Source organism: Schistocerca gregaria, chromosome 10 (assembly GCF_023897955.1).
Source record: "Schistocerca gregaria isolate iqSchGreg1 chromosome 10, iqSchGreg1.2, whole genome shotgun sequence".
NCBI lineage: Eukaryota > Metazoa > Arthropoda > Insecta > Orthoptera > Acrididae > Schistocerca > Schistocerca gregaria.
This window is the reverse complement of record NC_064929.1, coordinates 141,764,461-141,792,088: the sequence shown is the minus strand read 5'-3', so window position 1 is coordinate 141,792,088 and position 27,628 is coordinate 141,764,461. Positions and strand designations below refer to the sequence as shown.

Genomic DNA, 27,628 nt, shown 5'->3' with positions numbered 1-27,628 from the left:
CTATTTATTGAGTAATCGAATTCCAACGGATTTCTTTTGGAACTCATGTGGATCACCTCACACTTTTCGTTATTTAGCGTCAACTGCCACCTGCCACACCATACAGCAATCTTTTCTAAATCGCTTTGCAACTGATACTGGTCTTCGGATGACCTTACTAGATGGTAAATTACAGCACCATCTGCGAACAACCTAAGAGAACTGCTCAGATTGTCACCCCAGTCATTTATATAGATCAGGAACAGCAGAGGTCCCAGGACGCTTCCCTGGGGAACACCTGATACCACTTCAGTTTTACTTGATGATTTGCTGTCTATTACTACAAAGTGTGACCTTTCTGACAGGAAATCACGACTCCAGTCGCACAACTGAGACGATACCCCATAGGCCCGCAGCTTGATTAGAAGTCGCTTGTGAGGAACCGTGTCAAAAGCTTTCCGGAAATCTAGAAATATGGAATCAACTTGAGATCCCCTGTTGATAGCGGCCATTACTTCATGTGAATAAAGAGTTAGCTGCATTGCACAAGAACGATGTTTTCTGATTACGTATCAAGAGATCATTCCCTTCGAGGTGATTCATAATGTTTGAATACAGTATATGCTCCAAAACCCTACTGCAAACCAACGTCAATGATATAGGTGAGCGAGCAGTTGTATATGATTGCTATGTAGGGAGCTACACTCCTGGAAATTGAAATAAGAACACCGTGAATTCATTGTCCCAGGAAGGGGAAACTTTATTGACACATTCCTGGGGTCAGATACATCACATGATCACACTGACAGAACCACAGGCACATAGACACAGGCAACAGAGCATGCACAATGTCGGCACTAGTACAGTGTATATCCACCTTTCGCAGCAATGCAGGCTGCTATTCTCCCATGGAGACGATCGTAGAGATGCTGGATGTAGTCCTGTGGAACGGCTTACAATGCCATTTCCACCTGGCGCCTCAGTTGGACCAGTGTTCGTGCTGGACGTGCAGACCGCGTGAGACGACGCTACATCCAGTCCCAAACATGCTCAATGGGGGACAGATCCGGAGATCTTGCTGGCCAGGGTAGTTGACTTACACCTTCTTGAGCACGTTAGGTGGCACGGGATACATGCGGACGTGCATTGTCCTGTTGGAACAGCAAGTTCCGTTGCCGGTCTAGGAATGGTAGAACGATGGGTTCGATGACGGTTTGGATGTACCGTGCACTATTCAGTGTCCCCTCGACAATCACGAGAGGTTTATGGCCAGTGTAGGAGATCGCTCCCCACACCATGATGCCGGGTGTTGGCGCTGTGTGCCTCGGTCGTATGCAGTCCTGATTGTGGCGCTCACCTGCACGGCGCCAAACACGCATACGACCATCATTGGCACCAAGGCAGAAGCGACTCTCATCACTGAAGACGACACGTCTCCATTCGTCCCTCCATTCACGCCTGTCGCGACACCACTGGAGGCGGGCTGCACGATGTTGGGGCGTGAGCGGAAGACACCTTAACGGTGTGCGAGACCGTAGCCCAGCTTCATGGAGACGGTTGCGAATGGTCCTCGCCGATACCCCAGGAGCAACAGTGTCCCTAATTTGCTGGGAAGTGGCGGTGCGGTCCCCTACGGCACTGCGTAGGATCCTACGGTCTTGGCGTGCATCCGTGCGTCGCTGCGGTTCGGTCCCAGATCGATGGGCACGTGCACCTTACGCCGACCACTGGCGACAACATCGATGTACTGTGGAGACCTCACGCCTCACGTGTTGAGCAATTCGGCGGTTCGTCCACCCAGCCTCCCGCATGCCCACTATATGCCCTCGCTCAAAGTCCGTCAACTGCACATGCGGTTCACGTCCCCGCTGTCGCGGCATGCTACCAGTGTTAAAGACTGCGATGGAGCTCCGTATGGCATGGCAAACTGGCTTACACTGACGGCGGCGGTGCACAAATGCTGCGCAGCTAGCGCCATTCGACGGCCAACACCGCGGTTCCTGGTGTGTCCGCTGTGCCGTGCGTGTGATCATTGCTTGTACAGCCCTCTCGCAGTGTCCGGAGCAAGTATGGTCGGTCTGACACACCGGTGTCAATGTGTTCTTTTTTCCATTTCCAGGAGTGTATTTTATCAGCATAATCTGAAAGGAACCTAATCGGTATACAATCTGGATCTGAAGACTTGCCCGTATCAAGCGATTTGAGTTGCTTCGCAACCCCTAAGGTATCTACTTTTAAGAAACTCATGCTAACAGCTGTTCATGTTCAAATTCTGGAATATTCCATTCGTCTTCCATGGTGAAGGAATTTTGGAAAACTGGGTTCAATAACTCCGCTTTAGCAGCACGGTCGTCGGTAACAGTGCCATCATCACTGCGCAGCGAGGGTATTGACTGCGTCTTGCCGCTTGTGTACTTTACATACGACCAGAATTTCTTCGGATTTTCTACCAAATTTCGAGACAATGTTTAGTTGTGGAACCTATTAAAGGCATCTTGCATTGAAGTCCATGCCAAATTTCATGCGTCTGTAAATTTTAGCCAATCTTCAAGATTTCGCGTTCTTCTGAACTTCGTATGCTTTTTCCATTGCCCCTGCAACAGTGTTCGGACCTGTTTTGTGTACCATGGGGGATCAGTTCCATCTCTTACCAATTTATGAGGTATGAATCTCTCAATTGCTGTTGCTACTATATCTTTGAATTTGAGCCACATCTCATCTACATTTGCATAATCAGTTCGGAAGGAATGGATCAATGGCGCGCCCAGTGCTCGTAGAGGTATTGATGCTGTCTAGTTGTTGTCCTTGAGTTCTGTGCCTTCCACTGGACTCACCGGGCTGGGATATCAGACTGCCCTAGAAGATAATTCCATATGACAACAGCAGGTGAATATATGCAAAGCAGGTCAACACTTTTTCTTGTATCCCACATGGAAGGTGGTGTGTGGGTCTGCTCCTGTAAACGGAAGGGTAGACCGAAATGTAGGAAGCGAGTAGGAGCAAGTGAGGTAAAAATCTCTTGGTACAGCTTTTAAAGTAAAGGTGGTTTTACTATCTCACAACAACAATAACTTGAATACATAATAACACGAATACCTAACTTTGCATTGAGGAGCACGTACGTGCAAAGCCAGATGTATCACAGCTCACAAAAGTTATACAGGCAAAATCTGTTTTGTCTCGCCTACTAGGAAATAGAAACAATGTTGCTTGGTCATCTATTCAGAATCAAGTAGGCTGAATCTCGAGCGGCGCTCGTAGAGCTGCACAGTGGCAGTTAGAGGGCGCTGTCGCCGGTGTCGGTGTCATTAGTGCCAACCTAAGAACTTGTACCTATGCCATGGTACCTACGCCATGGTATCGTAGCTATCGATACCACACTTTTGTCTTCAAGTCAACACAATGAGACACACATCTAAGGACATAAATAGCTGAACTGAGCTTCTTTATTAAATTATTGATACAGTGACACAATTTCAACTTGTTATCTATGTGGAAACCAAGGAATAGAGGAGTATATGTATTGGGAACACCAGTATTCATTCAGTGTATGACCATCAGTGTCTGCTTCTGGTGTCAACAGGTCATTATTGCTGGTTTGAAATGGCAAAATGAAGTCTGTGTACAATTAAGACTTAAATGGTTAGGTGTCAAGCACTTGTAGGTGTGTTCAGCTATCACTCGAGCTGAGTCTGCTATGTTTAAGGCAATAAAGTCTGTCAGTCTAAGATGTACCCAAATAACATGCAGACTTTTGATAAAGTGGCACTGTATCTAATTGCAGTCAGTTAACAAATTTATTGCTTAATGGCATGACATTTTTCTCAGGTGCAAATATGTAATGCATGGCTTTGCTGAGCACAGATAAATTCACAATGGACTTTGCAAAGAGATGCCTAATTATTTCATGCAGAAAGCAAGTACATTTCAAATATGTATCAAAGGACGAAGGACAGATGGAGAGCACACTCTCACATATTGCACCATATAACAGTGTCAGCACTACATCCACAGGACATGAAAGCACTGAGGACTTCCTGATATAATTTTCATGAATCTACTGCTTTTTGACAGTCAAATACACAATAGCAAACACTCAATATCTGACATTGTTTTGACCAAGTGCTCTCTGTTTCTTTAAGACAGTAGAGATTGTCATAACCTCATTTCAATACAACATAGTTTATTATTAACACATTCCATAAGTTATTAATTTCTGTCATAATTACTGAAAAGGATTTTGCAAAATTTTATTGGAACATTACTGTAACAATGGAGAGTAAAATGAAATCATGTTACAAGTTGTCACCACATACAGTATACTACTAAATGTTAGTGATATAGTTATTTATGAAATGTTCATTAATTCATCATAATGTTGAAAACCATTTTAAGGTACTACTCTTCTCAATGTAACAATCACTGCATTGTGTACTTGTAAAGATGTTTAACAGAAATGTTAATAGTACCACTGTAGTTGTTGCTGATGCAGTGGTTTTCAGTCCGATGCTCACTATTGTAATTATTATGTGTAAGCCTTTTTACCACCCCCCACCCACCCAACCTCCCTTCAATTACCGAATTGACAGTTCTCTCATATCAGCGCACACTCCGCTGCAGAGTGAAAATCTCATTCTGGAAAGTTCTCTCATATCTCAGAATGTGTCCAACCAATCTAGCCATCCTTTAAGTCAAGTTGTGCCACAAATTTCCTGAATTTGATTCACTACCTCCTTGTTAGTTATCTCATCTAGACATCTAATTTTTAAGGTTCTTCTGTAGCACTACGTTCCTGAAGCTTATATTTTTTTCTTGTCTGAAACCCTTACTGTCTACGTTTCACCTCTGTACAATGATATGCGCCAGACAAATACCATTATAGATGACTTCCGAACACTTAAATTTACAATGGATGCAACCAAATTTCTCTTTATCTGAAACACTTTCACACCATTGCCAGGCTGCACTTTATATCCTCTCAACTTCAGCCAATGTCAGTTACTCTGCTGCCCAAATAATAAATCTCATCTACTACTTTTAGTGTCTTGTTTCCTAACCTAATTGTATGGGTATCATCTGATTTAATCTGACTACATTCTATCCCCCTTGTTTTACTTTTGTTGACATCTTATAACATGTTTTCAAGCCATTATCCATTCCGTTCAAATATTCTTGCAGTTCCTTTGCTACTTCACTAATTTGTAAATGAATTTTGGTCACTGAGTATCTTTCAGACAACAGATTTTTAGTTATCTGATACATGTTAAATATGCACAAACAAATGTAAAAATGGATGAATGTTTCTGTTATGGTATCTCTAGGTAACTGACAGGTGAAGGTACTCTGTGCATGCCACTGACTAAAGCATTCATATTAAAAAATTGTTCTTATGTTAAAAAATGCAACTCATAGGTATGCTATCTAAATCCTATAACATTTATTTTAACTGGAAATAATTTTTATTGCTCTTTGTTTGAATGACTAGTCTCTACAGCATGAAAATGCAGAAGGCAATGGAAACCACTACATTAAAGACACATAATGTGTGTCCACAGAACATGTGGCCTGTAATTGAAAAACTGTCATGATGATTTCTCCATTAGCAAAAGATTCCAGAATAGTCCCCCATTCGGATATCAGAGAGGGGACTGCCAAGGGGGAGGTGACCATGAGAAAAAGATTGAATAACTAATGTAAGGATAATATCCTGTGAATCAGACCATGGAATGTCAGAAGCTTATATGTGGTAGGGACGCTAGAAAATCTAAAAGGGGAATGCAGAGGCCCAATCTACATTTAGTAGGAGTCAGTAAAGTGAAATTGGAAGAAGACAAGGATTCCTGGTCCGATGAGTATAGGATAATATAAACAGCAGCAGAAAATCGTATAATGGCACTAGGATTTGTTATGAATGGGAAAGTATGGTAGAGAGTGTGTTCCTGTGAACAGTTCAGTGATAGGGTTGTTCTTATCAGAATCGACAGCAAACCAACACAGACAGAAGTAGTTCAGGTATACATGCTCATGTCACAAGCTGAATAAGAAGAGAGAGACGAGGAAGAAGGGAGATGAAAATCTAAGGTCGTGGGGGACTGGAATGTAGTTATAGGGGAAGGAGTAGAAGAAAAGGTTACAGGGGAATATGGGCTTTGGACAAAGATTAAGAGAGGAGCAAGACTAATTGGGTTCTGTAATGAATTTCAGCTAGTAATACCAAATACCCTGTTCAAGAATCACAAGAGGAGGACGTATGCTTGGAAAAGGGCAGGCGATACAGGAAGATTTCAGTTAGATTACATCATGGTCAGACAGAGATTCTGAAATCAGATACTGGATTGTAAGGCATACCCAGGAGCAGATATAGACTCAGATCACAATGTAGCTGTGATGAAGAATATGCTGAAGTTTAAGAGATTAATCAAGAAGAATCAATATGCAAAGAAGTGGGATACACAAGCACTAAGGAATGACAAGACACACTTGAAGTTCTCCAAGGCTATACATACAGCAATAAGGAATAGCTCAGTAGGCAGTACAGTTGAAGAGGAATGGACATCTCTAAAAAGGGCAATCACAGAAGTTGGAAACAAAAACATAAGTACAAAGAAGGTAACTGCAAAGAAACCATGGGTAATAGAAGAAATACTTCAGTTAATCGATGAAAGAAGGAAGTACAAAAATGTTCAGGGAAATTCAGGAATACAGAAATTTAAGTCACCGAGTAATGAAACAAATAGGAAGTGCAAGGAAGCAAAGATGACATGGCTGCATGAAAAATGTGAAGAAATCGATTGTCAGAAGGACTGACTCAGCATACGGAAAAGTCAAAGTAACTTCAGTGAAATTAAAAGCAAGGGTGGTAACATTAAGAGTGCAACAGGAATTCCACTGTTAAATGAAGAGGAGAAAGCAGATAGGGAGAAAAAGTACATTTAAGACTTCTATCAGAGGGAAGGATTGTCTGATGTGATACAAGAAGAGAAAGGAGATCCAGTATTGGAATCAGAATTTAAGAGAGCTGTGGGTGACATAAGACCAAATAAGGCAGATGGGATAGATCATATTCCATCAGAACTTCTAAAATCATGGGGGGGGGGGGAGGGGGAGGGGAACAAAAAACCCCCAACAGATTGGTAAAAGTAAAACTTTTAATTTTTTATGCTAGCTGAGTTTAAAATATCTTATACCTAGGGTTTCAGTTTGTCTCAATTTTAATTAAAGTGGACAGTTTTGAAGTAGCTTTTGACAGAAAGTACGCCAGCTGCGTCCAGCGGAGTTCTAGATGCACTTTAACAGTGCCTCAGATTCTGTCCAATCAGGAGCAGAGAGGGGACTAACTGACTGGATGTTTTTAATCAAGTTAGGAATAGGAACTTGTACAAGAGAATGATCATACAGAGCATACAGAGACGTGCGCTACAGCATAATCTCAATAGTGTCCAGAGACTTTTCCTGTGGTCAGGAAGTAGCACACGGAATAAGGGTGCATTTAAAATCTGTGCATCTTGCATCTAGTCCCCTTGTGCCTGTGTTTTCCATCAAATACAATCAAGGCACACACACGTCTCTCTACATGTACACATGTGTGATTCTGTTCATACCTGGACAGAATGATGCATCACGTTCCAGTGACAGAGATGTCTGCTTTGCTAGCAGCAACTGTTGCTACAACCAATATATTTTGACAAAAAGACAAAATTGAAGGGCGAAGTGTAAGTACTGGGATGATTAACAACTTCTGCGCAAAGCATGCATGAGTGTCATAGAATGAATAAAGATGTCATCGAGTATTGTGTCTAATAACTGTATTCTAAGTAATACTTGATCTTGTTGGGCTACTGATAATGATGGAAAACATAAAATAGTGTGACGCTATACCAGTCGCGACACTTTTAATTCTCACCACTGGGGACAATTACGCCAGTTTGAAGCTCCAGTTCCAGGTATCTACGGCACTGGAAGCTAACATTATAACAAAAATTTTCCAGAATCTGGTGAAATCCCTGGATAACCATATTTCACTAAGTTAATGACCATTTAATGTTTTTTTCTCAGGAAAAAAACACTTATTTGATACATAGTCCAAGGCTATGTGAATGTCTGTTTCTGTGCCTGCAACACTGTAGAGGTAAGACGGTGCTAAAAGATAACGTATTTCCATTCACATATATATGCCAATCAATTGGACGCAAGTTCAGTAATGGGGCTGAAGTTTAAAGAGGTGAAGGCAGACTAAAAAAACTGTAGTCTGATCAGGATCCGATTCCCAAAAACTTTTGGTTTCCACGCACATGCTTTACTGCTAAATCATTGGCCATGACTTTGTTTCAGAATTTTTTTAGACCAAATTAGTTTCTCACTCAGAACCTGTTACTAGCTCACACTGTATGGTGAGTAGTTTTTGTTTGTACACACTATGAATAGCTAATTTATGTGACAAACAATTTTATTAGATCATCTTGCCACACAGGATAGCCACGCGGACTGAGGCATCTTGTAACAGTTCGCGCAGCTACCCCCGTCGGAGGTTCGAGTCCTCCCTCGGGCATGAGTGTGTGTGTTGTCCTCAGCATAAGTTAGTTTAAGTTAGATTAAGTAGTGTGTAAGCTTAGGGACTGATCACCTCAGCAGTTTGCTTCCATAAGATCTTACCACAAATTTCCAAATTATATTACCAATCTGAAGGAGCTAACATACATCAACAATAAATATAATTATTTTTGGTGTCTACCTTCAGGTGTATGACAACTGGTTTTTGTCAATGTTTCTGAGATGCTGCCCTGTGGGTCACATATACCTGTGACCATTCGCACGGTCCCCTCTTGTATCCATTGAGTCTCTCCTGTTAGCACCACAAGCTCGAGCAATATCCTACGATGGGTCACAGAAGTGTTTTGTAAGCCATCTCCTTTAAATGCAATGTATTTTCTCAGTATGCCACTGATGAACCAAAGTCTGCCACCTGCTTTACTTATGACTCAGTCTATGTGACTATTCTATTTCGTATCTGCAAAAAGTGTTACATACAGATGCATGCCTCTCATCCTGAGGTGTAAGTGCCCTGTCCTTTTCAACCTCTCCCAAAGTATTCCCCTTTTCTCCACAACAAATCAACTAATAGTTTTGAATGCTAGGAGAGTGTCGTCACTTTTATATTTGACTATCAGCAGTAGACTATATATTTCACCTTGTGAAGGTAAGTACTGCCAGTGGTTCTGTCTCATAGCTAATTAAACACAAATGGTGGTACACAGACATGGGAGGGGGGGGGGGGGGGGGGGGCTAGTGGTTGCAACAAATTGGTTAAAAGATGTAGTGTTTGAACTTTACTAACTGAAGCACCATCATATTTTCCTACCTGCTTTTAAATACTGCATCTGTTTATTGCAGATTGTTGCACTGAAGCATTGTGCCTCTTTTTCTGCCTATTGCATGTCACGTCTCAGAATACTGCTCAAGTGTACAGCACCCATACAAAGTGAGACTAACAGGAGATATCAAATGAATACACAAATACACAAAACAGCAGTACAAATGGTCACAGATTTGCTCGACACACAGGAATGAGTTACTGAAATTCTGAAATGCTGAACTCCCTGAAAACTGACAACAGTTGCCAACTATTCCACAAAAGCATTCTTGCAAAGTTTGAAGAATCGAGGAATATCAACAGCCACCTACTTATCAGTGCTGTAACTGTATATTTATTAGTCCTCACACAGAGGCATTTAAGCAGTCAATATTGCCACATTCCATACGTGAATAGAATCATTAATAACTAGTACAATAGAAGTAACCTTTTGCATGCACACCACAGTGGTTTTCAGAGAACACATGTAGATGAGAATCTAGATCTCTTGGAATCTGCAACTGCCACATTCTACCGAGCCATAAATTTTCTTGTTCTCACGGTCATCCAATGAGTATTATCCTCCAGACCTACAGGCAAAACAAGCTGGGTATGGCTCCTCTCACCACTACAATAGCACTCCTGGAGACTCACCTGGAACAAACCGTCTGGAAACACAAGTTCTTTCTCATCTCTAGAGCAGGCCTCATGGCAGAACACTTGAAATGTTTTATTTCCATTTATCAAATTTTTAGGAAATCCGATATATAAGAGCTAAAAGCATAATGTAACTTGACAGATAAAAAAATCTACTCGCCAAGCTGTGGCACGAGAATACACGTGTAAAGGTGTTCAATGCATGTTCTCTGATTATTTTTGTACAAATGCAAGTGTGCTGTGCTAAATTTTGTAAACAATACACTTATGATTGCTTTGCTTTTTAAGTACTATATTGCACACAAAATGTGATGAAATAAATAAGACAGAATTTATTTAGACTACATTAAAATCATAGACTAGCTTCAAGTACTGTTCGACATTATATGGGACACCTTGTGAGGATGCCACCACAGATTGGTGTTTGAACTTTCAACAGTTCTAAAGCTAGTAAAGTGAGCATTGTGCCCCAAACTGGTTTACCAGAATAAAGTCATAAACACCTAGCAACTGCCAACTTTTCCGTTTTTCTCAATTTTGAAAACATTTCACTTACATTTAAAATCTCGGACCCTGCTGCCCGGCTGCACGAGGGATGAAGCTGCGAACGTTTGCGGGACCTATGAGATAGAAAACAAACTTTGAGCAACCCATTCACTGGAGAAGAAGAGAGAACGTGAGTAGGACAAGTCAGAGCTTACTTGGTGGGGGGCGCCATGGACGGGAGCGTGTCACGTGGCTGGGTCCGGCAAGACCTGCAGATGGGCACAAACACTTACAATCTAGTCTGACAACAACACAGGCTGAACACAGTGACATATATACATGCTAGGTACATTGCCCGATAAAAAAAATGTGAAGCACCCAGAAGACGCAGTTTGATGTTAATGTAACTTCATACATACCGTCCTTATGTACACAGTTAAAATTGTTGGCACCTGACAGAGCTCAAAAGGGGCTTCATCAAGGGCCTCCATTTGGCTGGTTGATTGGATCACAGATTGTGGGGGATTCAGATGTGACAGTGGCCCAGTGCTGAACTGTATAGGAATGTGTGGGCAGGCATAATCGTGCTCAAGATTCCGATCCACCATGTCCGACCACCACGCGGTAGGCTCATCGTGCTGTGTACCGAGCACTTCGTAATTCTTTCACATCTGTGCTGCCATCTGAAAACAACTAATGGACTCCCTGCCACAGTCTGTGTCATCCTGCACCATTGGTCAGAGATTAGCCCTGTCTGGACTAGGGAATTACCATCCCACGTGTAGGTTTCTTTTAACACTCAACATACACTGCTGCATTTGAGGTGCTGTGACAGAGAAGCACTGATAGGTGATGAATGGCCCTGCATAGTGTTCGGTGACAAATCACAGTTGTGCACCATCATAAATGACTAGTGTTGGTGTGGTAGTTGCCTGGGGAATCCAATATTTTCGATATGCACAGCACTGTTTTTCCTGGTGTGGGAAACCATGGGGTATGACCAGGTCACAGCTGATAGTGACTGGGGGAACTCTGGTGGCACAATAGTATGTCCTGTACATCCCACATCATCACGTGTTACCTCTCACGCTAAAATACCGTGGTGCCATTTGTTAACAGGATAATGATTGTCTACACACAGTGCATGTTCCCATGAACTATCTGTGTGTCAGTGAGGTACTCCTGTTGCTGGGAAGAACCGTACACCTGTCTCCGATAGAACACATGTGGACCCAGCTCGAGCATCAACGCCTTCCCAGAGGCAGTGCTCAGGAGATCAAGGACTAGTTACAACAGTTGACTCAAGAGAGGAGACAATGGATTTACAACACCCTTTCTAAGTGAATCAGTGCCTGGCCAGAGAAGCACAACATCATACTGATAAATGGGTTCACACTGCAAAGTTCTTTATAAATCTGACTCAATTTTGTAATCACTGAAACAACACAACACACCTTCTAAGCTCATGAAGTTTGTTTTCTTTTCCTCTTCCCCTTCTGGGTGTTTCCCTTTTTTGTTAGGCAGTATATGTCAGATTGATGAGTTAGTGTGTAACAAGGATGTACGAATGTGAGGCCAATAATAAACTGCAAGAATTACTATACCAACATTAATCTACTGAGATATACTGTTAGTTTATTATTACTAACAAAAGATTTCATTACCTCAATTTCAAATACACTACTATGCCAAAAGTCTGTGGTAACCCATTGCTGTTCATTCAAAACTATATAAAGAAAAGTAGATTGGCGACAATGAGGTCATTAGAGACAGAGCACAATCTTTGGATTGCAAAAGAGAATCAGTCATCATCTTTAGAAAGGGTTATCCTGACATTCACCTTACACCTTAACCTTCAACCAAGGAAAATCACAGAAGACCTAAATATAGATAGCTAGATGGGGATAAGAACCATTATCTTATTGAATAGTACGCTTTTCCCTGTGGCTTCGCCCGTGTGTATGTTCGACACATTCTGACAACCCCTTCTCCTCTGCACTCTCTCTCTGTCTCTTCATCTTCTCCTCCCCCTGTCTTTGTCCATTTCCTCTACCCCCCCTCTCCCTCTCTCTGACAATATCTTCCTCCCCCTCACTCTGACCATATCCTCCTCTTTTCACCTCAACCTATCCCCAGCCATGCTCATCGGCACGTGTATCCCTGATACACCGTTGAATAAATCAGGTTGATATTACACCCACAAAACTCCTGCAATGCAGGGCAGGCTAAGGTCAGAGTGTGGGAGTGGGGGGTGGGGTGGGTGGGGGGGGGGGGGTGGAGGGAATCTTACCTATAATATAAAGGCTGCCCTGCAGAGCAGGTTGTTTTGACACACTGACACGGCTACATGCCTGTTGTGTAAGGCAACCCATTTGCCACGGACTAGGAAAAACACATTTTTGGCCATGTCCCCTCTGTTTGGAGGTAGGTTATAAACCCCACAGTGCTGATACTCATGTTTCTGTGCCAAATATGGTTGAAATCAATCCAGGGGTTTTGGAGGAGATATACACACATACTCTGATATATATGATGCTTATGATCTTTACAGCACCCATTATTGTGATACCAGAGTGTTGTTCCCTTTATCTCTGACATCTTGAGTATTGCCCCATATTACATTTTTATTTACCTATGAATCATCCTCTAATTAGTAGATTTTTCAGTTTTCAAATTTGTCAGTTATTAACAAAATTGGGTCCTCAGCTGAAGCACAAAAACCTAAGCTAAAACACTTGGATGCATTTAGTAGATTTTCAGCTATAGTAACTGTTTAGAATGTTCATAATGTATTAATGATGAAAATTAACATTCAAAACTGTCTCATCTGTTTACACACACACACTCTGTCTCTCTCTCTCTCTCTCTCTCTCTCTCTCTCTCTCTCTCTCTCTCTCTCTCTCTCCCTCCCTCCCTCTCTCTCTCCTATAGATGGAAATGTGCTAAATACAGCTAGCTGTTTAAAATAGATTTCTGTGTTTCAACTGAGAACACAGGTCTTAAATTTTGTTAATAATAGATGAATTTAAAAAGTTGAAAAATCTTCTAATTGGAGGGCAATTCAAAGGGTAAATATAAATGTAATCTAGGGGCAACAGTCAAGATGTCAGAGATAAAGGAAAAACCACCATGGTACCACAATAATGGGTGCTGCAAAGAGTAGAAGCATCTGAGAAAACACGATGGGGAACCAGAAAACCGATCAAAAGAAAAACAAACAACACAAGATGATGTGAAACATACAAAATGCATAAATAAATGTGGAGGAGCATCACAATCATTGTGGGATCAAGAAGTTGGACATTTACCTCTACAGATGTATCTGTACTCCAGAAGGCGCATTTTTCCTGTAACTTTGTTGAACGTTTTGTGAAACTCTTGAGCTAAGATGTCCTTACTTTTTTTTTCCATATCCACATGTACTATCGTCTGCCTTCCCAAGAAGAATAGCATAATATAAGACAAGAAAGGCAGTTTGAATATAACACATACTCTGGGGTATCACCATGTGCAAAATGTGAATCCAGGAAAGTTTCACGATTGCAACCATTTTTTGCAGTTAGGCCAAAAATGTGATTCACAAGCAGATTCGCGATATTATCTCAGTCATCTCCAGTTTATTGACTGTCACCGAATATGTAAATGAGAGTATTTTTTGGGAAACTATACCATTATTGCTTGGAACCTGCAGCCAGGTGGCATCTTCAGCTATTTCTTTCCATACAAGTCATTGATATATATCACATTTATGGTTTCTAAATTGACACTGAGCTATCTTTTAGCAAGCTTTCATGATCAGACATGGTTACAGCTACAACCATTTGTGATGAAGGCCACCTGGATTCCAAGATCATCATCTGAAGTACAGGTTCTGAAACAATGGCTACGGGGTTCTAGTTATAAAGTCAGAAACGAACACATGAAAATTTGAACTATCACATGACAATCTTCTTAATGTGTTTCTTCCTTTGTGCAGTGCTTCACGCTGCAAAATATGTAGGGCCCGGGAAGAAGAGACATTAGACCTGTTTTCCAACTACCCAAGAAGATACAACTGCTATTATTTTCTTTATACATAAATGATATGGTGGAAAGGATGGGCAGCAATGAGCGGACGATGCTCTGATGCATGGGTAGATACTGACGAATGGCAGCTACCTCTAAATGTAGAAACACGTAAGTTAATGGAGTTGAGCAAGAAAAACAAACCAGTAATGTTCAGGTACAGCATTAGTAGTGTCCTGCTTGACGCAGTCATATCAATTAAATATCTGGGCGTAACGTTGCAATATTTAGGCTTAAGGTTGCAAAGTGATATTAAATGGAGCAAGCATGTGAACATTGTGGCAGGGAAGGCAAATGGTTGACTTTAGTTTATCGGGAGAATTTTACAAAGGTGTTGTTCACCTGTAAAGGAGATCGCATACAGGACACTAGTGTGACCTATTCTTGAGTGCTGCTTAAGTGTTTGGGATCTGTACGAAGTCAGGTTGTAGGAGGACATCAAATGAATTTAGAGGTCAGCTGCTAGATTGCTAGATTTGTTACTGGTAGGTTGCTTCAGGAAGTCAAATGAGAATCCCTGGAGGATAGCTGACATTCTTTTCACGGAACACTATTGAGAAAATTTGGAGAACTGGCATTTGAAACTAACTGCAGAACAATTCTACTCCCACCAACATACGATACATAAGATAAGAGAAAATAGGGATCATAGGGAGGCAAAAGATAGGTGACTTTTCTAACTCTATTTGCAAGTGGAAGAAGAAAGGAAATGGCTTGCAGTGGTATAGGATACCTCATGCAACACAGGAAACAGCAGCTTGCAGAGTATGTATGTTGATGTAGATGACGATAAAGGAGCTCAGTCCAGTTAAAGACAATCTTGATCTCAGGCTCTCTGCAATGTATAAGATCCTTATGAGTGAGGAAGCAACTACATCAGTCAGTCTATCCATACCATTACCAACTGCTGTGCTGAGTAATAAAGCTTACTTAAATAAAAAACTGAGAACTTGAAAAATCAGGGGCAGTTGCTGAACTCAGTCCCACAAACCAAAACAGAATAATGTTTGATGAAATTAAAATCTTGTCCCATGCTTCTGCATACTGTGGTTCTCTTACTACAGAGCAGCAGAAACTATAATGTCTGGGAACTACTGTAATCAGGACAGCAGTTATAGTCTTACTGAAATGCAGAAGTCAGCTGTCAATGCTGAGAAGACACAGGAAAATGCGCAAAATTATTTATGTTCCTATGAGAGCAGTGGCTCTATCAGTGCAGACATGGACACAATCTGCAGCATGATGTGACGATAGAGTATAACAAGCAATCACAAGCCACTTTTGGGCTACAAATGGTTGCAACAGCAGCAGCTACAAGGTATAGTTGTTAATGATTAAGGAAATGGAGGATTTCATCAAAACATATGGTTTTACCTAGATTCGATGCGACAAGGACACCAAGAATGTTTCATAAAAATTATATCGTATAAAATGCAGACTTTAACAGCTGGTGTTGCACTTGCTGATATTTATTTTATTGGCGTTAGGTGCTGGTCCAAAACATATTTGTCCTGAAATCTCAAATGAGGTCAGCAAGCCAAACTGCTTATACAAATGCACACAACAATCAGTTTGTGAAATCATCAAACTGCTGCCTAACATTACGGAGTCATGCTGACATGTGCTATGGAGCTATTATTGGGGAAGAGCTGGTGTGTTTTGCTTCATTTAACACCAAAGCCCTTATCTAATTTCAATCATCGTGTTTTTTTAATTTATATGGCATTTTTGTGCATCCTAGCATAGTAATGAATGGATCTTATTAAACTATAGTATTGGAAAACTGAATTTAGTGGTTCCCTGGCTCCAGTGCACATTCTGCTACTGCAGATTTATTCGTGTTTCCCAGACAACAATTGCTCTTGTTTTCCTTAAGTTATACGTTTATGTTTCTCTTTGTAGTTCCTCTATACTCTGACAACTTGTGCAAGGAATTCTATATGCTCCTGCTCAAAGTTGTGGGCAGCAGTCCTTAGTATATGCAGTCATGTGTATATAGGAACTAAAAAGATGCATTAACAAACAACTTAAGAAACATAAGAGCAACTGTCATCTAGGTAACATGGATACATTGATAGTGGCGGATCATGCTTTGCGACCAGGCAATGACTTTAAAAGCAAAGGAGAAGGAGTGAAATAAGACAAGTTGTGGGTCTTATTGCAAACAGTTCCAAATATTCCATATCTCAAGCTCCACATACACATTAGGGAGACTCCACAAAGCTAGGTGAGGGTCTGATGATGTCAATTACTGACCGTTGGGTGAATACGTATAAATGGTTTGAGATTGTAATTGCTTTCTGAGTCATCAACCCTCCTATAATGTCTCCAGCATTGGAAGAGAAAACATTACGCTGAGAAATATGCCTTGAACCATGGCCTAATGCCCATAAAGCAAATATTAGCAATTACACAAATTATGATAGACTAGCACATGGGCTAAGATAGGAAGTCATCTGTGAATATGCCGCTACATTACAGTTCACTGGCCTCCACTGCTGGAGTTCCCAGCATTTATATGGCTGCACATCATGATTCCTATAAAGAGTGTTGTAAATATTTGGGGGTTAACATTACATGACCATACTGCAACCTAAACTGAGTACCAGGAGATAAGAAACTAACAGGCAGAAATCAATGTTTCAGGTTATACAATATCTAATATGAGCTATGTGTGTGAGCAGTATGTTTGTAAGCTGCTCATGATTCATAACATACAACTTCCAGCTGCATCAATATTCATAGTGTTAACTCAAAAAACAATACACAGTCATCTTCGATTTGTCCACAGAGCACTCTATCAATGTTTAATGTTCATATAGGCATTTAAGGTACAGTGCACCAGGATGCAGTGCTCAGAATGCTGAACAAATGTACAGAGAATAGTCTTGATACAGGCAAAAGGGCCATTCAAGCCACAGTGCTGATACAGGCCCTCAACAAACAACAGTTTGCACAGAAAAAATTTAAAGATATGCCTATGGATTTTTTCTTCTCTTTCCTTTTTTTTTATTTGTATTGTACAAGGTGGGGAAAATAAAAGTGGCCAGACAAGTAGATACAATTGGACATGAATTTTTGGCAGCTTTAATGGAGGAGGAATTGACTTTCGGCTACTTCCAACCAAATGGAGCAATTTCCCATACAGTTGGTCAAACTTTCGAGCACATTTACACAATCTTCATGCCTGATGGAATTGTTAGTAGAGGTCAGTCTGGTAATAGCCCTAGCTGCCCATTTAGGTCACCTGATATGTCAGTGTGTGATTACTTTGTGTGGAGAACCCTCAAGTCAAGGTCTTCAAGAACTGCAGCTGAACATTTTGGATGGGATTGTAGGATTTCCCACAGTCCAGCTTCAATCTGCATTCATCAGCTTGCTGACCAGGATCTAAAAGTGCCAAGAGCTGAATGTTGGTCACTTTCAACATCTCTTATATTCAGGTTCGTACTGTATTTCCTTTACTCTGCTGTGGGAACTCTGCTCTCTGGAGAACTTTTATTTGTCCCACACTTTATATTTCTGGATATTCCTAAATTTAAAAGATTTATTTATTTATCATATGGCATACATTAGGAGCTTTTGAACCACAAGAATAGCTACACATTAGGGTGCCCCTTATTTTCCAAATTTCATGTTTCTTTACCTACACCTCTACTTTTTCCCTTTTGTTTTAAGAAGAATTTTGAGACCTATTTTGTTGAAATTGAAGACAAGGAATCCATGCTGCAGTGACAGAGAAGTTGCGCCAAGTCAGTACGTGTTGTTTGTTACTACTTATGCTCGTGCTTGACTGCTATCAAACAATGGAACGAAATATCACTCTGGAGCAGAGTGTGCACACGAAACGTACTGAATGATTAAAATTTTGTGCTCGGCTGGAACTCGATCTCAGGACCTCCGCCTTTCATGGGTGAGCCCTCTGCCAACTGAGCTTCCCTAGCATGATTCATGGCCCACCCTCACAGCTTTATTTCTGCCAGTAGCTTATCTCCTACCTTACAAATTTCACAGAAGGCCTCCTATGAAACTTGCAGGACTAGCACTCCAGTAAGAGAGGATCTTGCAGAGATGTGGCTTAGCATCATCCTTGAGGATGTTTCCAGGATGAAATTTTCACCTTGCAGCAAACTGATGAGTTAGTTTCTGTCAAGACGTTGGACATGTTGAAGAAGTTAAACACAGATTTAGATGTCTTACATAAGTTTCCTTTTTCTTGGGGTTCAAATAGTTCCTACCTTCATGAAAAAGAGGCCGTGAAAAAAGGATAGGTATATACTCGCGCGCGCACTCGCACTCACACACACACACACACACACACACACACACACACAAGCAGACATATGAAATATGTATGGATGGGTGGGTGTGTGTGTGTGTGTGTGTGTGTGCACCCGCGCGCGAGTATATACCTATCCTTTTTTTCCCCCTAAGGTAAGTCTTTCCACTCCCGGGATTGGAATGACTCCTTACCCTCTCCCTTAAAACCCACATCCTTTCGTCTTTCCCTCTCCTTCCCTCTTTCCTAAAGAAGCAACCGTTGGTTGTGAAAGCTAGAAATTTTGTGTGTGTGTGTTTGTGTGTTATTTTATTGTGCCTGTCTATCAGCGCTTTCCCACTTGGTAAGTCTTGGAATCTTTGTTTTTAATATATTTTTCCCATGTGGAAGTTTCTTTCTATATAATTCCACGTGGGAAAAATATATCTAAAAACAAAGAAGCTGTAACTTACCAAATGAAAGCGTTGGCATGTTGATAGAGATAATAAAACACACACACAAATTTCTAGCTTTCACAACCCACAGTTCCTTCATCAGGAAAGAGGGAAGGAGAGGGAAAGACAACAGGATGTGGGTTTTAAGGGGGAGGGAAGGAGTCATTCCAATCCTGGGAGCGTAAAGACTTACCTTAAGAGGAAAAAGGGACAGGTATACACTCGCACACAACACACACACACACACACACACACACACACACACACACACACACACACACACACACACACACACATTTTTCTGCCTGTGTGTATATGTGCGGATGGATATGTGTGTGTGTGTGTGTGTGTGTGTGTGTTGTGTGCGAGTGTATACCTGTCCCTTTTTCCTCTTAAGGTAAGTCTTTACGCTCCCCGGATTGGAATGACTCCTTCCCTCTCCCTTAAAACCCACATCCTGTCGTCTTTCCCTCTCCTTCCCTCTTTCCTGAAGAAGCAACTGTTGGTTGCGAAAGCTAGAAATTTTGTGTGTGTGTTTGTGTGTTATTTTATTGTGCCTGTCTACCGGCACTTTCCCGCTTGGTAAGTCTTGGAATCTTTGTTTTTAATATATTTTTCCCATGTGGAAGTTTCTTTCTATATAATTCCACGTGGGAAAAATATATCTAAAAACAAAGAAGCTGTAACTTACCAGATGAAAGCGTTGGCATGTTGATAGAGATAATAAAACACACACAAACACACATACAAATTTCTAGCTTTCACAACCCACGGTTCCTTCATCAGGAAAGACGGAAGGAGAGGGAAAGACGACAGGATGTGGGTTTTAAGGGAGAGGGAAGAAGTCATTCCAATCCTGGGAGCGTAAAGACTTACCTTAAGAGGAAAAAGGGACAGGTATACACTTGCACACGCACACACACGCACCCCCCCCCCCCCCACACACACACATATCCATCCGCACATATACACACACAGGCAGAAAAATGTCTGCCTGTGTGTATGTGTGTATGTGTGTGTGTGTGTGTGTGTGTGTGTGTGTGTGTGTGTGTGTGTTGACACCCTGTTTCTAGAAAACGCGCATGAAGATTGCGCACGTTGAACTGCCAAAAGATGTCGTACAGTTGCTCCAAGGAAATACTGTGGAATTTGCACAACGTGACCTGGTGGCAAACCCGTGAAGTCTACTTACAACATATCCGGCGAGAAAAGTTGTAGAGCCAAACAAGTTTTACATTTCAAAAGATCTGGATTTAATGTGCATGTCCTCCATTCACTACCATACCCGACTGAACTTGGCAAGTACTTGGGCGGATCTTATGTGTCTCACCCAGTAGCATTCTGCCTGTTACACCTAATGCTGCATGTCATTCTGTTCCGAAGTAAGAGTGATTTCAGGTGTGCCGCAGGGGAGTGTCTAGGACTGTTGCTATTCACAATATACAAAAATGACCTTGCGGATAATATCGGAACTTCACTGAGGCTTTTTTGGATGATGCTGTAGTATATCAAGACATTGTAACAATGGAAAATTGTACTGAAATGCAGGAGGATCTGCAATGAATTGACGAATGGTGCAGGGAATGGCAATTGAATCTCAATGTAGACAAGTGTAATGTGCTGCAAATACATACACTACTGGCCATTAAAACTGCTACACCAAGAAGAAATGCAGATGATAAACCGATATTCATTGGACAAATATATTATAGTAGAACTGACATGTGATTACATTTTCATGCAAATTGGGTGCATACAACCTGAGAAATCAGTACCCAGAACAACCACCTCTGGCCGTCTAACGGCCTTGATATGCCTGGGCATTGAGTCAAATAGAGCTTGGATGGTGTGTACAGGTACAGCTGCCCATGCAACTTCAACACGATACCACAGTTCATCAAATGTAGTGACTCGCATATTGTGACGAGCCAGGTGCTCAGCCACCATTGACTAGACGTTTTCAGTTGGTGAGAGATCTGGAGAATGTGCTGGCCAGGGCAGCAGTTCAACATTTTCTGTATCCAGAAAGGCCAGTACAGGACCTGCAACATGCGGTGTGCGTTATCCTGCTGAAATGCAGGGTTTCGCAGGGATCGAAGGAAGCATAGAGCCATGGGTCGTAACATATCTGAAATGTAACGTCCACTGTTCAGAGTGCTGTCAATGACAACAATAGGTGACCGAGGCGTGTAACCAATGGCACCCCATATCATCACGCTGGGTGATATGCCAGTATGGCGATGACAAACACACGCTTTCAATGTGCGTTCACCATAGTGTCGCCAAACACGGATGTGACCATCATGATGCTGTAAACAGAACCTGGATGCACACGTGCTACAGACACCAAACTTAACCGACAGGAAGAAAATGCTGTGATATGCAAATGATTAGCTTTTGAGAGCATTTACATAAGGTTGGCACCAGTGCGACACCTACAACATGCTGACATGAGGAAAGTTTCCAACCGATTTCTCATACGCAAACAGCAGTTTACTGGCATTGTGTGATGAAATGTTGTGATGCCTCGTGTAAGGAGGAGAAATACGTACCATCACATTTCCGACTTTGATAAAGGTTGGATTGTAGCCTATCGTGATTGCGGTTTATCGAATCACTACATTGCTGCTCGCGTTGGTCGAGATCCAATGACTGTTAGCAGAATATGGAATCAGTGAGTTCAGGAGGGTAATACGGAACAGTGTGCAGGATCCCAATGGCCTCGTATCACTAGCAGTCAAGAAGATAGGCATCTTATCCATATGGCTGTAGCTGTTCTTGCAGCCACGTCTCGATCCCTGACTCTACAGATGGGGACGTTTGCAAGGCAACAACCATCTGCACGAACATTTCGACGATGTTTGCAGTAGCATGGACTATCAGCTCAGAGACCGTGGGTGTGGTTGCCCTTGACACTGCATCACAGACAGGAGTGCCTGCGATGGTGTACTTGACGACAAACCTGGGTGCACAAATGGCAAAACGTCATTCACAAATGGCAAAACATCATTTTTGCCGATGAATCAAGGTTCTGTTTACAGCATCATGATGATCACATCCGTGTTTGACGACATCACGGTGAACGCACATTGGAAGAGTGTATTCATCATCGTCATACTGGCGTATCACCTGGCTTGATGGTATGGGGTGTCCTTGGTTACACGTCTCGGTTACCTCTTGTTCGCATTGACGGCACTTTGAACAATGGATGTTACATTTCAGATGTGTTACGGCCCGTGGCTCTACCCTTCATTCGATCCCTGCAAAACCCTACATTTCAGCAGGGTAATGCAAGACTGCATGTTGCAGGTCCTGTACGGGCCTTTCTGGATACAGAAAATGTTCGACTGCTGCCCTGGCCAGCACATTCTCCAGATCTCTCACCAATTGAAAACGTCTGGTCAATGGTGGCTGAGCAACTGGCTCGTCACAATACGCCAGTCACTACTCTTGATGAACTGTGGTATCGTGTTGAAGCTGCATGGTCAGCTGTACCTGTGCACGCAATCCAATCTCTGTTTGACTCAATGCCCAGGCGTATCAAGGTCGTTATTACGGCCAGAGGTGGTTGTTCTGGGTACTGATTTCTCAGGATCTATGAACTCAAATTGCGTGAAAATTTAATCACATGTCAGTTCTAGTATAATATTTTTGGGCGATGGATACCTGTTTATCATCTGCATTTATTCTTGGTGTATCAATTTTAATGGCCAGTAGTGTAGCAGGTCAGCAACTGTAAGCAGTTAATTCCATAAATTATCTGGGAGTAGGGATTAGGAGTGATTTAAAATGGAATGACCATATAAAATTAATCGTTTGTAGAGCAGATACCAGACTGAGATTTACTGGAAGTATGCTAAGGAAATGCAGTCCGAAAACAAAGGAAGTAGGTTACAGTACACTTGTTTGCTCACTGCTCGAAATCTGCTCACCGGTGTGGGATCCGTACCAGATAGCGTTGATAGGAGAGAGAGAGAAGGAAGGTAGGAGGCAAGGTACTGGAAGAAGCAAAGCTGTGAGGACAAGGCGTGAGTCGTGCTTGGGTAGCTCAGTTGGTAGAGCACTTGTCGGCGAAGGCAAAGTCCCGAGTTCGAGTCTCGGTTCGGAACACAGTTTTAATCTGCCAGGAAGTTTGATATCAGCGCACACTCTGCTGCAGAGTGAAATTCTCATTCTGGAAATATCCCCCAGGCTGTGGCTAAGCCATGTCTCCGCAATATCCTTTCTTTCAGGAGTGCTAGTTCTGCTAGGTTGGCAGGAGATGGCTCTCGGCACAGTGGGACTTAACATCTGTGGTCATCAGTCCCCTAGAACTTAGAACTACTTAAACATAACTAACCTAAGGACATCACACAACACCCAGTCATCACGAGGCAGAGAAAATCCCTGACCCCACTGGGAATCGAACCCAGGAACCCGGGTGTGGTAAGCAAGAACGGTACCGCACGACCACGAGCTGCGGACGTTCACAGGAGAGCTTCTGTAAGGTTTGGAAGGTAGGAGACAAGGTACTGGCAGAATAAAAGCTGTGAGGATGCGTCGTGGTGAGTAGCTCAGTTGGTAGAGCACTTGCCTGCCAAATGCAAAAGTCCCGAATTCGAGTCTCGATCTGGCACACAGTTTTAACCACGGTGGCTGAGCAGTTCTAGGCGCTTCAGTGTGGAACCACGCGACCGCTACGGTCGCAGGTTCGAATCCTGCCTCGGGCATGGATGTGTGTCATGTCCTTAGCTTAGTTAGGTTTAAGTAGTTCTAAGTCCTAGGGGACTGATGACCTCAGATGTTAAGTCCCACTGTGCCGAGAACCATTTCAACCATTTTTGAACAGGCACACAGTTTTAATCTGCAAGGAAGTTTCATATCAGTGCACTCTCCGCTGCAGAGTGAAATTCTCATTCTGGAATCTTTCTTTCCATGAGCAATACGAGACTGGAATAGAAAGAGAAACGATAGAGGTACTCAAGGTACCCTCTGCTTGCACAGTACGGATGTAGATGTAGAATTATTCTGCAGTTAAAAGGAGACGGGCCACGTACCGCTGCTCGGGATAGGGACGCCCACGGGCAGGCTCCTCTGGGGGCCGGTGGGCGACTCGGGCTCCTGCTTGACGGGCTGCCACGGGTGTTCCTCGCGCGGCTGGAAGTTCTGCGGGCGCGGCCTGCGCCACTGCGGCAGGCGCGGCTGGAACGGCGGCCGCTGCGGCTGCGGCCGCGGCTGCAGCTGGAGCTGCATCTGCGGCCGGTACGGTCGGACCGCCGCCTGCCGCTTCCGGAAGTCGTCGCCGCGCTGCACCGCGTTGGCCAGCAGCGCGCCCACCTTGGCCATCGCCTCCGCCGTAGTCTGCCCCGGCGCCGCTCCGTTTACCGAGGCGAGCCCGCCGTCGCGGCCTGCGGCGTCGCCGGCACGCGGAGCCGGGGTGGCGCTCTGCAGCGGCCTCTGCACCGGGTTCCTGTAGAACGGCCTGCCCGGCGCTCCCTGCGTGTGCCACGAATTCGTGCCGCTGCCTTGGCCGCCGTTACTGCTGCCGCCCTGTGGCGCGTACAGTCCGAACCTACCGTTCGTAACTGTGGGCGTCCGCGTTCCCGGTAAGTGTGAAACACTCGGGATCGGATTCGCCACTGTCGTATTCTGTGGTGTGCGTACGTTCCTCTCGAATGTATTGTAACCACAAAACTTCTTCCGAGACCTGGAAACATAACGAAAATACATTGAAGCGCCAAACAAACGTGTAGGCATGCGTATTCACCAACAGATATACAGGGTGGTCCATCTCACGAAATAAGCGTCAAACGAAAAAAACTACAAATAACGAAACTTGTCTAGCTTGAAGTGGGAAACCAGATGGCGCTGTGGTTGGCCCGCTAGATGGCGCTGCCATATGTTCATATTACATATTCGCATAGTACGTGAAGAAATATGAATGTTTTAGTTGGACCACTTTTTTCGCTTTGTGATAGATGGCGCTGTAATAGTCACAAACATACAGGGTGTTACAAAAAAAGTACGGCCAAACTTTCAGGAAACATTCCTCACACACAAAGAAAGAAAATATGTAATGTGAACATGTGTCCGGAAAAGCTTACTTTCCATGTTAGAGCTCATTTTATTACTTCTCTTCAAATCACTTTAATCACGGAATGGAAATACACAGTAACATAACGTATCAGCTTGATTTCAAACACTTTGTTCAAAATGTCCTCCGTTAGCGAGGATACATGCATCCACCCTCCATCGCATGGAATCCCTGATGCGCTGATGCAGCCCTGGAAAATGGCGTATTGTATCACAGCCGTCCACAATACGAGCACGAAGAGTCTCTACATTTGGTACCGGGGTTGCGTAGACAAGAGCTTTCAAATGCCCCAAAAAATGAAAGTCAAGAGGGTTGAGGTCAAGAGAGCGTGGAGGCCACGGAATTGGTCCGCCTCTACCAATCCATCGGTCACCGAATCTGTTGTTGAGAAGCGTACGAACACTTTGACTGCAATGTGCAGGAGCTCCATCGCGCATGAACCGCATGTGTCGTACTTGTAAAGGCACATGTTCTAGCAGCACAGGTAGAGTATCCCGTATGAAATCATGATAACGTGCTCCATTGAGCGTAAGTGGAAGAACGCAACTAAAATGAGCTCTAACGTGGAAATTAAGCGTTTCCGGACGCATGTCCACGTAACATCTTTTCTTTATTTGTGTGTGAGGAATGTTTCCTGAAAGTTTGGCCATATCTTTTTGTAAGACCCTGTATGGCTCACAATTTTAGACGAAAAATTGGTGACATGTAGGTTTTTTTAAATTAAAATACAGAACGTAGGTACTGTTTGAGTGCAGAGTGTCTCGGCGATAACATTGAATAAAATGTTCTCGGGTTTCCAACCGCGTCAATTGCTTAAAACTACACGAGCTTTCGGCCAAGCACTCCTTGGCCATTGTCAAGTGGTATGACTGTCAATGGGCTGCTGGTGCACCCTTATGTTCGCTAGCTGCCGGCTGTGACGTCACTGGTGCCCGTGACATTCCATATATGGGCATGTTTTGAGTTGGCGTTCGATGTGCCCTCTTCAACCGCGCGATCGCTTGATCGCACGCAGCGCTGAGCTGCAAGCCACCGTCTCTATTCAGGGTGTTTGCGGTAATTTTTATTTCAATAGCTTGCCTTATTAAAGTGTCCCAGAAGCACTTAGTGCGAGCCACAACATAGGTATCGTCAAATGTTATGTGGTGACCGTTTTCTAAAGCAACGCAGATTTCTCTGGATAGCATAGGTGACAATACCTCTCATGTTCTTTCCTTCGTTGTTCTACTGTTCGTCCGATATACTGGCCACACTCACAAGGTATTTCGTAGACTCCAGGTTCAAATGGCTCTGCGCACTATCAGACTTACAATTGAGGTCATCAGTCCCCTAGAACTTAGGACTACTTAAACCTAACTAACCTAAGTACATCACACACATCCATGCCCGAGGCAGGATTCGAACCTGCGACCATAGCAGTACGCGTTTCCGGGCTGAAGCGCCTAGAACCGCTCGGCCACCGCGGCCGGCAGACTCCAGATGTTCTGAGATCTACTGCGTCTTTAACTGGTCACATTAATTGACGGATTTTCGTTGGAGGACTCAAGACTGATTTGATCTTTTGTCTTTTCATCAGGCGGCTTATCTTCCCCTACACAGAGTCACAGAATGGCAGAAAAGCTTGTTTCTTTTCCTGCTCTTCGTCGGTGGTTATATTCTGATATTTCCCAGAAATCACTTCTTTCAATTGATCAGTCCTGTAGCCGTTATTGGCCACAGCGTCTACAGAAAGCACAGACCTGTACCTGCACGCCACCACCCATCATCATCCAGCACACAAGCGCACAGTATTACAAATATTGGTCCGTCGTGCAAGAGTAATATCAGACGACGATAACCTGCCCCATGCACTCAGCCACCTACGCAAGGTTTTCAGGAATAACGGCTATAGCGCCCATCAGTCATACCACTTGACAATGGCCAAGGAGTGCTTGGCCGAAAGCTCGTGTAGTTTTAAGCAATTGACGCGGTTGGCAACCCAAGAACATTTTATTCAGAACGTAGGTACGGTTGAACATTTTATTTCGGTTGTTCCAATGCGATAAATGTGTCTTTGTGAACTTATCATTTCTGAGAATGCATGCTGTTACAGCGTGATTACCTGTAAATGCCACATTAATGCAATAAATGCTCAAAATGATGTCCGTCAACCTCAATGCATTTGGCAATACGTGTATCGACATTCCTCTCAATAGCGAGTAGTTCGCCTTCCGTAATGTACGCACATACATTGACAATGCGCTGACGCATGTTGTCAGGCGTTGTCGGTGGATCACGATAGCAAATATCCTTCAACTTTCCCCACA

At 43.1% G+C, this 27,628-nt stretch overlaps 1 protein-coding gene across 3 annotated transcripts in view; it reads right to left on the bottom strand.

Annotated features, from left to right (window-relative positions):
• Positions 1–27,628, bottom strand: part of LOC126293673 (uncharacterized) — a 211,207-nt gene that overhangs the window by 17,744 nt on the left and 165,835 nt on the right. The window contains exons 9-12 of one of the 3 annotated variants that reach the window (XM_049986966.1): positions 24,286–24,935; positions 10,687–10,740; positions 10,542–10,605; positions 9,821–9,982 (exon numbers count right to left, since the gene is read on the bottom strand). In XM_049986966.1, coding sequence (XP_049842923.1) covers positions 10,544–10,605; positions 10,687–10,740; positions 24,286–24,935 — 766 coding nt within the window. In that variant the 3' untranslated portion in view covers positions 9,821–9,982; positions 10,542–10,543. Of the gene's footprint in view, positions 1–9,820; positions 9,983–10,541; positions 10,606–10,686; positions 10,741–24,285; positions 24,936–27,628 lie in introns of those variants that run through there. The other 2 variants (XM_049986965.1, XM_049986967.1) reach the window with 2 other exon arrangements.